This window comes from Gymnodraco acuticeps, unplaced genomic scaffold, assembly GCF_902827175.1.
Source record: "Gymnodraco acuticeps unplaced genomic scaffold, fGymAcu1.1, whole genome shotgun sequence".
NCBI classification, from domain to species: domain Eukaryota; kingdom Metazoa; phylum Chordata; class Actinopteri; order Perciformes; family Bathydraconidae; genus Gymnodraco; species Gymnodraco acuticeps.
The window spans coordinates 4,736,030-4,748,660 of NW_022990673.1; the positions used below are offsets into that span (position 1 = coordinate 4,736,030).

The 12,631-nt window shown below is 39.9% G+C and overlaps 1 protein-coding gene across 1 annotated transcript in view; it reads left to right on the forward strand.

The window, feature by feature from the left end:
• Positions 1-788: 788 nt before the first annotated feature.
• Positions 789-12,631, forward strand: part of ankrd13c (ankyrin repeat domain 13C) — a 31,092-nt gene continuing 19,249 nt past the window's right edge. The window contains exons 1-3 of the mRNA XM_034229872.1: positions 789-1,456; positions 3,110-3,151; positions 9,731-9,835. Coding sequence (XP_034085763.1) covers positions 1,078-1,456; positions 3,110-3,151; positions 9,731-9,835 — 526 coding nt within the window. The 5' untranslated portion in view covers positions 789-1,077. The remainder of the gene's footprint in view (positions 1,457-3,109; positions 3,152-9,730; positions 9,836-12,631) is intronic.

The following is a 12,631-nucleotide window of genomic DNA, read 5'->3' on the forward strand; positions in this document are numbered from 1 at the left end:
ATCATGAACATTTCAAATCGTTGCTTTAAGATATTGTTATCAATAGAGCAAACATATTGTATTGTATTTGTATTCTAACAAAGTGTGTGTGTGATATGCATTAAAATACAAAAAACGCTATACTTTTCACTGATGATATTGCAATTTCAAAGTGACTCAAACATGAATATTTTTTGCATCTTTATTATAATTTTGATTGAAAAATATATTAAAAATTATAATGATTATCATTATACAAATACAATATGTCAACTAAATAATAACCTGTCTTTATCTACATTTCTGATATGGTAATGTAGGGAAATTAGCATATAGACGAGAGTAACACCTAGGTCACTTCCGGGCCAAAAATTATATATATAAATATATATATATATATATATATACTCATATATATAATTATAATATATAATATATAATTACATAATATATAATTAGATAATAATTGATAATTAGATAATAATTATAGCCTAATATAATATAATAATCTCTACCTTCCTGTGTCTGATGAATTCCAACACAGATAAATATTGTCAGTAGTTTAGAGAATTAAAATAAAATAAAAAAAGCATTCTACTTACATATTAATAGTAAAACCAGAGAAACTGATAATTTTACAGTCGTCTCTTGTTTTTTTCCAGAGCTGTATTATTATTAGGTATAATCAGAGCCATATAATAGAATTATTAATTAATTCATAATTAATTATTTCTATATGGCGCTGGCGCTGGGTATAATAAGCTAGTGACCGTTGGTAACCTTTCCTGAACTCTCGCGATACTACGAGGCGGAAGACATTAGCCGAATCTTCGGTACTAGTCAACTGGAGGCGCTTATGTTTTGCAGCTACCAGCGTCAGTTTTGAACGATAGGAGGGGAGCGAAGTGTTTGTTTTTATAGTAAACCGGTCAACTTTAGCCTCTACTTGTCCGAGTAAACTATCGTTTTAGCCCGTCCGGTAGAGATTAAGTGTGTTTCATGTTGTGCAGTTTACTGTGCCTGAGTAAAGCCCTCCAACTGGCGGATCGCATCAGTTCGCCCGGAGGGTCACCGTGAGCTCCGTGCCCTGTGTAGAAAATGACCGGAGAGAAGATCCGTTCCTTGCGCAAGGACCACAGGCCGAGCAAGGACGAGGATTTACTGGAACCGGACGAAGAGGCTGCAACCGGGACGTTCACCGCCTCCAAGACGAACAACAAGAGCAGAGCGAGTAAAATCTTCAGCAATCACAAGTTAGTCAAGTCTTCATCCACACAGCAGCAGCAGCACCTACAGTCGCAGGTTAACGCTAACACCAACACACTGTCAACATCCGATGTCATCGATGACAACAACAAGAACCCCATCATCCGAACGGGGCAGGACTTCCCGGTGCATGAGTGTGTGTTTAAAGGAGATGTCCGCCGCCTGTCTTCACTCATACGGACACAGAATATCGCCCAGAAAGACGTCCATGGTGAGTCTACCAGCTGCCTATCCCTCAGCCCTAAAACACGATCCCCCAATTGTAAGGTCCAGTGAAGCGTATGTTTAGTTCGCTAATAGGCCATCAGTCCTTAGCAGTACCAAATAGGCGAGGCTTTTCCATACCAAGGCCAAAAGGAATATTTTGATTCCTCCACTTTTTGTTTCCTCCAGCCCAATGCCCACAAGTCTACAGAGTAGAAACGTGTGTAAGAATGATTGTTTGCTCTCCTCCCACCTAAATCACTGATATTCCTTAGTAACTACAGCTAGCCACAAAAGTCTCTCAGATTTAACGTATTTGGTTAATTGTTTATGTGAAAGTTGGACCAACTTTCACATAAGCATTTAACCAAATACGTTAATACAAAATGGCTATGGACCATAGCCATTTTGTTTATTTAGAGATTGTTTGCAAGACTTTTCCCAGACTGATAGTACCTCTTCTGCAGGACAAAGTCTGCTCAGATAACGCCACACTTTCCAGAGAAACCATCCCTGAACTAACAAAGGGACGAGATTGTTTAGTTCCGGTTCATGTCCAGAGATAAAGGATGGCCTGTAGGCAGCTTGTGCTCAGTGTCATGGTGGAATGTGCTCTGTCTTCAATTCAAAGCTTTGATGTGGAGCACCACAACAAGGTGTCAAACAGTTCGCCCAAGCGTGCTTTTGGAACTTGAGCCTTTTGTTGAGGGTTGATATGATTCAGTAGCAGCAGTTTGTGTGCATACGTGCCCATTAGTTTAGCCTCCACAGGATACAGGCTAAAGCATGCCCATCACACAAGGACAGTTTTATTAAAGATTTCATTATTCACATTATTAGCCACACAAATAGCAAGTTTAATCTATGTTTAATTGTCAATTCATCCACATCACAAAAACATTTACTTACTGAACCTGCACTTGTACTTTGTATGCTCAGGTGTTCTGAGATGTCCAGTGTAATAGGCTGTAACTAACATTTTATTACTTTTTCCAAAATATAGTGCCAGTCATGACAGCACCATCTGAATTGTATCTAGATTAACCAGCATATGGATTCTTGGAAGACACATTTGCTAGTACAAATGTAATTGAATTCACCGGCTCCATACTGTTTATTACAACATTATCCGGTGGGACTGCTAGCTGATCCCTAGGTTGTATTTTTACACACATCAGGGCTCTTACCGTCAGGCCCTGATGCTTTCTCACCACTTTCTCCTGGAAGAGAGAAGCCTGGAGGAGCTGAGCGGGCAGTTTGGCTTCCTCATAAGGGATTCTCCAACGCTTATGAGGCACATTTCAGATAACAGGGAAAACATCTGGGCTTTTCCACACCTCACTCAAATGCATTTGTATTGTGCAACCAGTAGCATTTAGTGACTTTATTTATTTTAACAAGCCATGTCCCTGACTGTTAAATGCATCATATTTCAAGGGTATGGCCGGTTAATGGACTATACTATTGCTTGTCATGGTGGGAGAACACACAATAGGCATACACGTACCATGTCATTTGGAAGTTAGTGGATTCTGCCTCCTAATTTAAACATCTAATCCAGGCTGACTCTGACTAGAGGCACAGGGTTTATCACTGAAACTCGTCTCTTATTGTTATTATCAAAGCAGACAAAAAAAACATCTTTTTTTTTCTTCTTCAGGAAACACACCGTTGCATCTTGCCGTCATGATGGGGCACAAAGGTGAGTAATGCTTAAAGATGCACCACCATATGGTTTATTCGTGTTTGTCTCTGGCGTTCTAATTTGGTCGCTCTGCAGGTCTGTGTGTCGTCTTGTTTTTGTTTCTGTGTATTTGTGTGTTTCAGTTTGTTTGCCCTGCTTTGTGTGTGCATTTGTCTGACTAATCACCACCAGACATTTCTCACAGATCAACACAAATAATCCCAGATGGCAAGATGCTCATGGATGTATACAAAGATTGTGTCAAAAACAGAATTGAACAACAAATATTACATTTCATACATTTATAGAGAAATAACCTATAAGTGGGATTAGATAATGATGACAGCAAGAAATCTGATCCTCTCAGTGGCTAAAGTCTCTTGTTCTGATTGATGTGCCACCACTGGCTCAAAGACTAATAGTTTGAGGCTGGCAAAGGTGGTAATTAGTTTACATAGGAGGTGTCATTTTCAACTTCCATATTATTTGCCCTCCTTAATACTTTGATGCTATCTTCTGTGCATCAGACGTTACTTAGTTATTATCATAGTTTCTAGTTGATTTTATATCAGTTGTGAAAAATATGTCACAAAAGGTGTTTACCTCAGATGTCTCAGCTCTGTGCATTTTCCCAAAAGGAAATAAAAGTGGTTTATTAATGTAACACGTCCTAGAAGAAAAATCAGTTTTGTGTATAAGATGAATATGTCACGATGTATCAAGGCCTTGTAGAAGTGTTTACCTGATTATTTTCTTAGCTGAATTGGCTGGACTGAAAGCATGTGCTTAAAATATTAATGCATTTCAAGGAGACTTCCGAACATGCTATTGAAAAATTAATCCCCCCCTCTTCTGCAGCAGGTTCTCAGGGAACATTTCAAGCATAGGGTTACTCGTAGTTCATGTTCCCAATTGTTTCATGTCTGTCATTGTAGCAAGGGTTTCAAATGATTTCGCATTCGGAAATGTCAATCCTGTGGACAGAGTGAAGTCCCTGTCTCTGCCTATCGGTAATCCAGACAGTGGATTGCCAAAGTGTAGTGGCGGATGGGAGGCCATGGATTTGATTTAGCTAATGAGGTTGCCTATCTCTTGCCTGAGCTGCTAGCCTATCCTCTAGGGATGCTCAGACCAGACAGGCTGAAGGCAACAGCATGAGATCATAGTCTGGGTGTGGCTGGTCTGTTGGGATGGACAGGACACAGCTCTCTTTGTGTATGCTGTGTGTTTATTATTCACCAGACTGCAAATGACAGAAGTGCAAAGACTCTTACATTTGACATTTTCCTATTGCACAGCTTGTTAGGTAAATAAAAAAAACTGAGCATAATACATTTAGTTGGCATGATTCTGTCATTGGTAACTGAAACAACAATGAGAAGTGTGCACATGTACTTTATTTCGTATAATATACTACAGAATCTTCATCAACTCTCTCTCATAATTGATAACTAAACATTTAGAACAATAAGGTGGCTACAAAATTGTAGCCACACTAAAAAACTGAAGAAAGAAACTTAGAGTACTCGAAACATATTTCTTTAATATGACTCAACTGTCAGAATAATACGATTAACACAGCTTCCTCCTGTTTCCTGTTTGGTGCCATCAAAGGACAGAATCTGTTTTCCTTTTGTCCCGAGGTTGTACTATATGTTTGCAGGGCCACACAGATAACATCTCTAGATATTTGAAATGTGTTTCAAAGACACACGATAACAACCTAGTGAGTGTTTGGAGCCAAATTGCTAGTCTGGCAGGGTTAGTCTTCCTCTGAATTGGCACTTAGTAACATTTTATCGGGTCATCACTTAAAAAAAGAGCAGCCTGTTGAATCAAGAGAGGATATTAGAGGCTCATTTACACTCGTTTTACTTCTGGGAAAACCAACAACATTGGTGATGTTATACAGTGTCACTTTTTTCTTTAGAGCCTGCAGCAATGTGATTCTTCAACTGCTGTTTTATGCGCTCTATAAGTGTGTGATCGATGCCGAGGTGGGCAGAAAAGCTATTTTATAAATGTACTCAGCCTGGACAAGAATGGGTGGTGATGGTGGGGGCTGTAAAAGCCCACAGAGCCTCTTGACAAGTGCCCAATCTGTAGCCACCGCACGTAGTGAAGCATTAGATTAGCACTTTATTTCTCCATCCTGCTCTGCCTCCCTCATTTCTCTGTTAGAGTTCTTTGTGAATCGAGCCGGACTTCCACCCAACTGCTGCACATTCAATCAACCCAGTAACCCACAGGGAGGCTTCCCTTATCAATACCTCATGACTGGGTATTGAGTCAGACAGAAACCCATTGCTTTGAGTTATAGGCTGCATGTTAATGTATCAAGGCAGCTCTTTCGATTCCATTCAGATGAATGAACTGCTGTTTGATTAGTATTTCCCAACTTCCTACCATAACAAATAAAACCAACTCAAAAGAACCACATTTACGTAATATTATGTCATAACTGTATTGTATGATGCTGAGAGCAGAATATAGAAATGTTCAACAGATGACTTCAAAACATGTTTTTGCAATCAAATCGTTGTTTGTTCTCCTGCTCATTTCAGAATGTGACAGATGACTAAAGAGGCTTGCTTGTGTTGTTGGATCAATTGATCAAGAATGATTGTGATTGGTTGCATGAAGGACCCGAAACCACTCCGAATGATTTGTTATCAGACTGACTTCTCTTGTAAATCAGTCAAATTAGAACTGTGCAAGTTGTCCTTTTGCATCAAGTCCTGCTATGCTACTATAGCGTATGCACACAATGCTGAAATCATATATCGTACAGCCCTAACTCCAGTTGAGATATATTTGGCTATATTAGTTAATCCTCAAAGCCAAAGAGTCCACTGCTTGTACCTGAAAGCATGACGCGAGAACAGAAGCTAGCAGGTCAGCAGCTTAGGACACATTACACTTACATAATGTATATCTGCCAGTCGTTATTATTGCACAATCATTGGTTTTAGCAGGGTGATATATCGGTGAAAGGCCAGAGGGAGTGCTGGCCTACGTCAGAATGCAAACGCTTGTGCACTCTGCTGCCTGTCTTTTCCCGACATCAACTTCTGTTATCAGCTGTTCCTAAACCGAGCACGGACCAGACGAATGCATAAACACATAGGTCTGCTTTTCTGTTTGCTGATGTAAAGCTCTTTGTGAGGCACTTTGCAGTTACATCAACCCTTTCCAGTGCTAACTCGGCTTCTTTTTTACTAAAGCCCGCCATATAGTTGATATTAGTCAATCTTTCTAAAGTGCTGAGACCTGGAAAGAGTTCAACGTGCAGATTTTGTGAAGCAGAATTAGACAGAAGTTGATAAGACAACAGATTCCGACTCGTCATAAGCCAAGTCTTTGAGCCTGAGCTGCTCTCCTGGTACGAACACAATAACTTCCCATTGGCCTGTCTTTGTTCGTTTAGATGTTCTTTGCCATGCTCGCACATGGAAGCAAGCTGCACATTAGAGCTATGGTGTTGCTGATAATTGCTTCATTAAAGAATATAGACTTAAGTGCTTTGGGGCCTGTCACAACACGCCTTTTTATTTTCATGTAAATGCACTTGTGGGATTGCCACACTCCTCTTGTCTTATGTTGTGTGGAGAATGTGTTTAATTAGGAGCGTTTCAAAATCTATTCTTCCCTGTCATAAAGAATGCATGAGACCCTGGCCTCTTTTCATTAATTAAACATTGTGAGTATGTAGCTCAGAGTGTGATCTGGTATTTTAGAATGTTATGTGTTGCGCTCTCTTTTCAAAAGGTAGACGATTTTCAGTTGTAGTCTTGGCCACCCAATTGGCACTGTACGCCACTACGTCGGCTTTCGTGCTAATGTGAAGCAGAGATACAAGTCTGAACATGAAGGAAGTTACCAGTTTGAATTTGTTTGCATGACTAATATGAGTGATTCAAAGGATTGAAATGAAAGAAGGGCTGTATTGAGAGTTTCTGCATCAAGTTCCTGCCCTATCGAGAGCGAGTCCATATCCACTCAGCAGCAGACTGTAGTATTCAGCCCCTGCTTTGCATTTCACTGGTTTGCTGCTCACAGGCCTGTGACTGTGACAGCTCTTGCCCAGCGCTGAGACAGAGCCACACAGACGCCAACACTATAATGAATGATGTCACGACAAAAATGACGGCAGAGCCGGAACAACAGGCTTTGGTTTTTGGCTTGCTGCAGTTTGTTGACAGGCTGCCCAGAGAGAGAAGGGATTTTGCACTTACTGCTGATCTCGCTATGGAGAGAGGGATGAGGCTCTTTGGCTGTTTTCCCATTGTTGGAATTCAGGCACAGCTCTGAGGGTGACTCTGCACAGTGCCAGGGGAAGTTTGACATTTGATTCCTGAGAATAATTCCTCATTTTACAGCAGATTCTAAAGAGGGATGTTCAGTCTTGTGTAACTGTAGTTCCCATATGGCTCTCTGGTTAATGGGTCAGCTGACATCTCAATCCTACACACAATCTGCCCTTCTATCAAAGCAGGATGATTTATGCTACAGAAAATGTGTATCACAAAGATGTGAACATGCAGTCAGGCAACATTTTCAACTCATATATACTGCAAAGTGATACAGGTGTGATCAGATCAAATGGAAGCATGTGATCAGGAACAGGGAACACACAAAGAAAGATTTAAGCCTTAAAATAGAGTTGATTTCGTTTTCTCGGCTGGTTTGTCTTAAGATTCGAGCTGGACTCAATATTAGAGCACAGTGTTAATAATAATAATGCATTTTATATATATAGCGCTTTTCACAACTCAAAGACGCTTTACAGTATGAGGGAGGGTAGACAAACAAGGACAGGCAAACAAGTAAGTAAAAAATAAAAAGGCAGTCAAGAGTGTTGAGGCGGAGTTAAAATGAGTTGCTTGGGCTCTGATTATGAATTAAATGTGTCACCATAGCAACATTATAGGTGACGAAGAGATGCAACTAATAGGAAATGAGGAGTGTTTGGGCAGTTTCAAATTAGACTTATTCTCACCGTACCATTTTTGTTTTGAAATATACTTGCCCTGTGCAACAATCACGACCACCAATATTTAAGTACCGAGTGCCAAAGTCCAAATGTAATTAATTAAAATGACCTTTAACCTACCCTGTTTTTCACTGATAATGCTACAGAAACAACAAATCCATGCCGGAGCACGGTTTAATTGAGTTCCATTATGATTCAGTAGAAATCGGTATAGGCAAGGGTGAAGGTAAATTACAATATTATCGTGATGTGTTCAAATGTAATCATATTTACGGGTGACTGTGGCTGCGAGAGAGTGCGGTCGTCGTCTTTCAACCAGAAGGTTGTGGGTTTGATTCCGGTCCTTGCAGTTAACATGTCGATGTATCATTGGGCAAGATACTTAACATTGAGTTGCTCCCGATGGCATGGCCAACAGTGTGAATGTGTGTGAATGTTATCTTCCATAGAGCAAGTGGCACTGCCCTGCATGAATGAGGTGTGAACGACTCGTAGTATGTAAAGCGTTTTGAGGGGTTTAAGACACCTGATAAAGCGCTATATAAGTACAGTCCATTTACCATTTATACAATTCTTTTAATTTATTTTTTCTAAGCAAATGTTTGTTTTATAAATAGTTTTTTTACTGTGATAATAAATTGGGTACCTACAATCATGTAATTCCACTGTTATGTTCTGGTATTGGGACATCCCTACACTACACCTTTTCTTTCTGCTATCTCTTAACGTTTTGTATTCCTGCATTGTGGGTGAGTAGCACTAAGACCGAAAAAACGAATGAGGAAAGTCATTATAGCGTTCTTTCTTAAGTTTTGCATAATATCAAACCTTTTTCTTCTGTCCTATTTGAATCTCTGTGTTTTTCTGTCTCTAGTTAAAAGGAAAAGCAATTTCCTGGTACCTGTGAGACACCGTTTATAATTAGGTTCAGAGTCTTGTTTTGCTTTCATTGGGGCTGGATTTTTCACTGGGGAGGAATCTCTTTATACTTTTATCACCTCTCTTTTTATTGCCTTAGGCTTATATGATGGTTCCATTGCTTCCTTTCAAGCAGAAAGCAGCATTCAAAAATCAAACTGCTAGTCAAATAAGGTTCACCACTAAGGCTACGTCTCTTGGCTGAACCCCCTTTTAAAGCTTCCTCGCTGTGGGTATAAATTAATTCTGTTAACCTTGTTCTCGCTCTTGCATTTATAGTGAGAATTGTAATCATTCAAACTAAACTTTTTGACTTTAAAGTGCTTCATTTTCATGTTTAATACACAAGCTCTGTTTATACAAAAGAAACATACCTTTGAGAGGTCTCAGTTCACCTGCTGGGTAACCTCGTTCTAGGATGGTTTAAATGCAGAGGACAAACTCCACTTTGTTTGCTGTGTTGTTTACATGCAAATATGGGTGACAAATTAACATAGTTTTATTTCCAATCCTTTAATTCCATGTAAAGATATCTCTCTTTTCTCCCTTGTGTTTTTTTTTTCTGCTGGTCTTTTTCATATTGTATGTTTGTGTCTGTCCTGTGACACCTTTAGTAAAAGCAATCAATAAAATAAGTTGTGATTTGAGTAAATACTTACCTATCTGAACCTCTGTCCTTTTTACAGAGTGTGCCCACCTACTGCTGGCCCACAATGCACCAGTGAAGGTGAAGAACGCTCAGGGGTGGAGTCCCCTTGCCGAGGCCATCAGCTACGGAGATCGACAAATGAGTAAGTATCTGTGACTGTGAAACCCCCCCCACTGCTGCTACCAACGGAGATGGACTTATTTACTGAAAACTCTGTGGCTTCAGTTGGGTTTCAGTTTGAGTTTGTAGGTGTGAAAACAGTGATGGGTGTGAGGAAAAGATCCGATCATCATTTTTCTTCTTCCACACCGCTGCTTCCAAGCGAGGCCACGACACAGGCCGGCCTCTTTTGTCCCTCAGCGAGAGGGGGGTGGGACATTCCTCAAGGCCCCGTGGCTTTGTGCTCCAATGAAAAGGCGATTCATTAGATGTTTCTCTCTCTCATCATAGGCTGATCATGCTCAAGCCCCTTTCACGCCCATTTTCCAAAATTGTATTAATATTTTTCTCAGAATCATTTTTATTTCAAATTATTATATCTACTTTTATTTGAGACTATGGGCTTGTACAAAAACGTTACTGACATGTAAGTGAAAGCACATATGTTTATAGGTACAGGGTGTTAAATGGGAACACCTTTGTACACTGGCAGTTTATTTTTAACACATTGAATGAAGAACTTCTGCTTAGGAAGTTTTTGATCTGCTTTTTGCAATGCTCTGATCCACAGGGTGAACTTCCTCTGTTAGCTTTACAAAAAAAGCTATTCTGGAAGTGATTCCCAAAATATGCTTTGAATGCAAACCACCGATCACAACATTATCCCCATTTTTGTACCAGATCTTTTCGACTGTATATGTATTTTATACCTCTATGCCTACTTATATTATGATAAGTGCATTCTTTCCATTGTCTATTTAAAGCTCTTGTTATTTTGGCCATTGGAACAGGAAGGCCTGAGGTTTCTTTCTGTGTGACGGAGCTCTATAGCAGTGGTGAAAAAGAAAGAATTTGACAAACTGAACTACAACAATATTGCTACCAAACTTCAGCCATCAAAGATGTTGAAGGGCCTGTGCTGTAAACAGATATTGGCATATTACATAAATAAATAGAATAAAGCAAAATAGAAGAATAAAACAGTTCTTCAGAAAAAAGAATCAATAAAGTCAGTCAATAGAGTATTTCTATTGTCGAAGCAATATTACATTTTCAACACGGCTACAGTAGCAGCTAATAGGTAAAATATTGTGGAATGTACTCAAAACAATTGAAGTGTCAGTCAATCAGAGTGAAATAGTTGCGGCCTATTAGTACAGCCGCTTGGTGCCAACAATAAGCCGCTTAAACTGTCTCCATTCACTGCACTGTTTAACTCTATAATGCCACTTACCTTACCAGATTAACACCTGTCTATGGTCTGAAGCCTGCAGTGAACTCTGCTACACATTTTTAATATAGGGTTGACAGGTCGTCAAGAGACTCCTTCATGACAAACTTTCTATGATTCTGGGAACTACAGAAAATCTCTTAGTGTTATGAAGATATGAAGGTAAAGCCGGGTGAAGTGAAGCGGTTGTACTATAAAAGATACACAGCTTTTCATACCAAAAAACCAAAGCAGTGTAGTGGTTTGTGATTTTAAGAATATAAGAGTGTCTAAGGTTTTTATTTTTTTAAAGAATCATAGAATTTCTTTGTCACCTCTGCCAATAACTTTTTGGGATTGTGTTTGCTATTTGTCTTCTGTTTGAAGGATTATGGTAAGATTTGCAGATGTGCATGAAACTAAGTAGAAGGTTAGAGCATTATCCTAGAAAAAAAAATGGGGGGAACATGCAATATATTTACACTAATGGCCCAGGTGAAGGTGTGCACCCTCTAAGTGCCCATAATAATAATTCTCAAGTCAAAACTTTTTTCAAGGCTTACAAACACAGGGTTTTCATTATTTGATTTGAAAAAAGTAAACATTGTACTTGTATTTTGGATAACCCCTCATTATCTTGCTAAAAATGGACTTCCATATTTCATCACGCCCTACGCAGCCCTCTGCATTGTTTTTAAAAAGAGGGCCGCCTTCGGTCTAAATGCCCCCCAAATGCTCTCTTTTCTTTGTCATAGTAGCTTTGGTTGTGGACACCATATGGCAAGTGTACACTAGGAGAGAAGCCTAACTAAGAGTGATACAAAAATCCTGTTTGTTGAAAAGAATGTTTCCCTATGACTATACCTGCCTCTCCTGGATGCAGGCCAGTGAGAGGAGTTTGTGGTCTGGATCAGAGAAAGAGATCAGTAGACAGGTACAGGAGAAACCTGCTGGCAGACAGGTACAGTAGGTCAGTCTGTTCATCAGACAAGAGTAACGGCAGCTTCTGTTGCACTGGAGCCAAAACGGTGCCACTGAGAAGGGCTGTTGTTGTTGTGTTCCTCGCTCCAACGTACAGGGCGGGGCCTCTGTTGTGACAGCTCAGCTCCAAACAGCTGAGTCTGCACACTCACATACAGTTTCACCTGGCTGCCACAATGACAGGAAAGGTCAATAGTGCAGAAACTGTGGATGTGACCCATTTTCGGCGCAATAAATGTTGATTCCTTTATTGGCCTTGCCCAGCCTTTATTCATTTTTATATATACAGTCACTGGTGATTCAGTAAGAGCTGAGTCAGTCCAGAGTCTGTAAGGGAAGTGGAGTCTCTGTTAGATTTACTGTAGTTTCTGATTCAATCCATTTCTTACCTCAGCTTTTGTTACTTACAGCTTTATCATCCGAACAAGGAGGCAAAATGTGTCTCAGAAATAGTTTTTTGTCATGTGTTTTGTTTGATAGGAGCTATATCTGTCCTGCTCACCCAGCAGTGTTGTCGGCTGCTGGATCTTGTTGAAAGGCTGCCACAGTCATGTTTGGGTTTATTAGACGGCTTGCTTTCATTGTTCC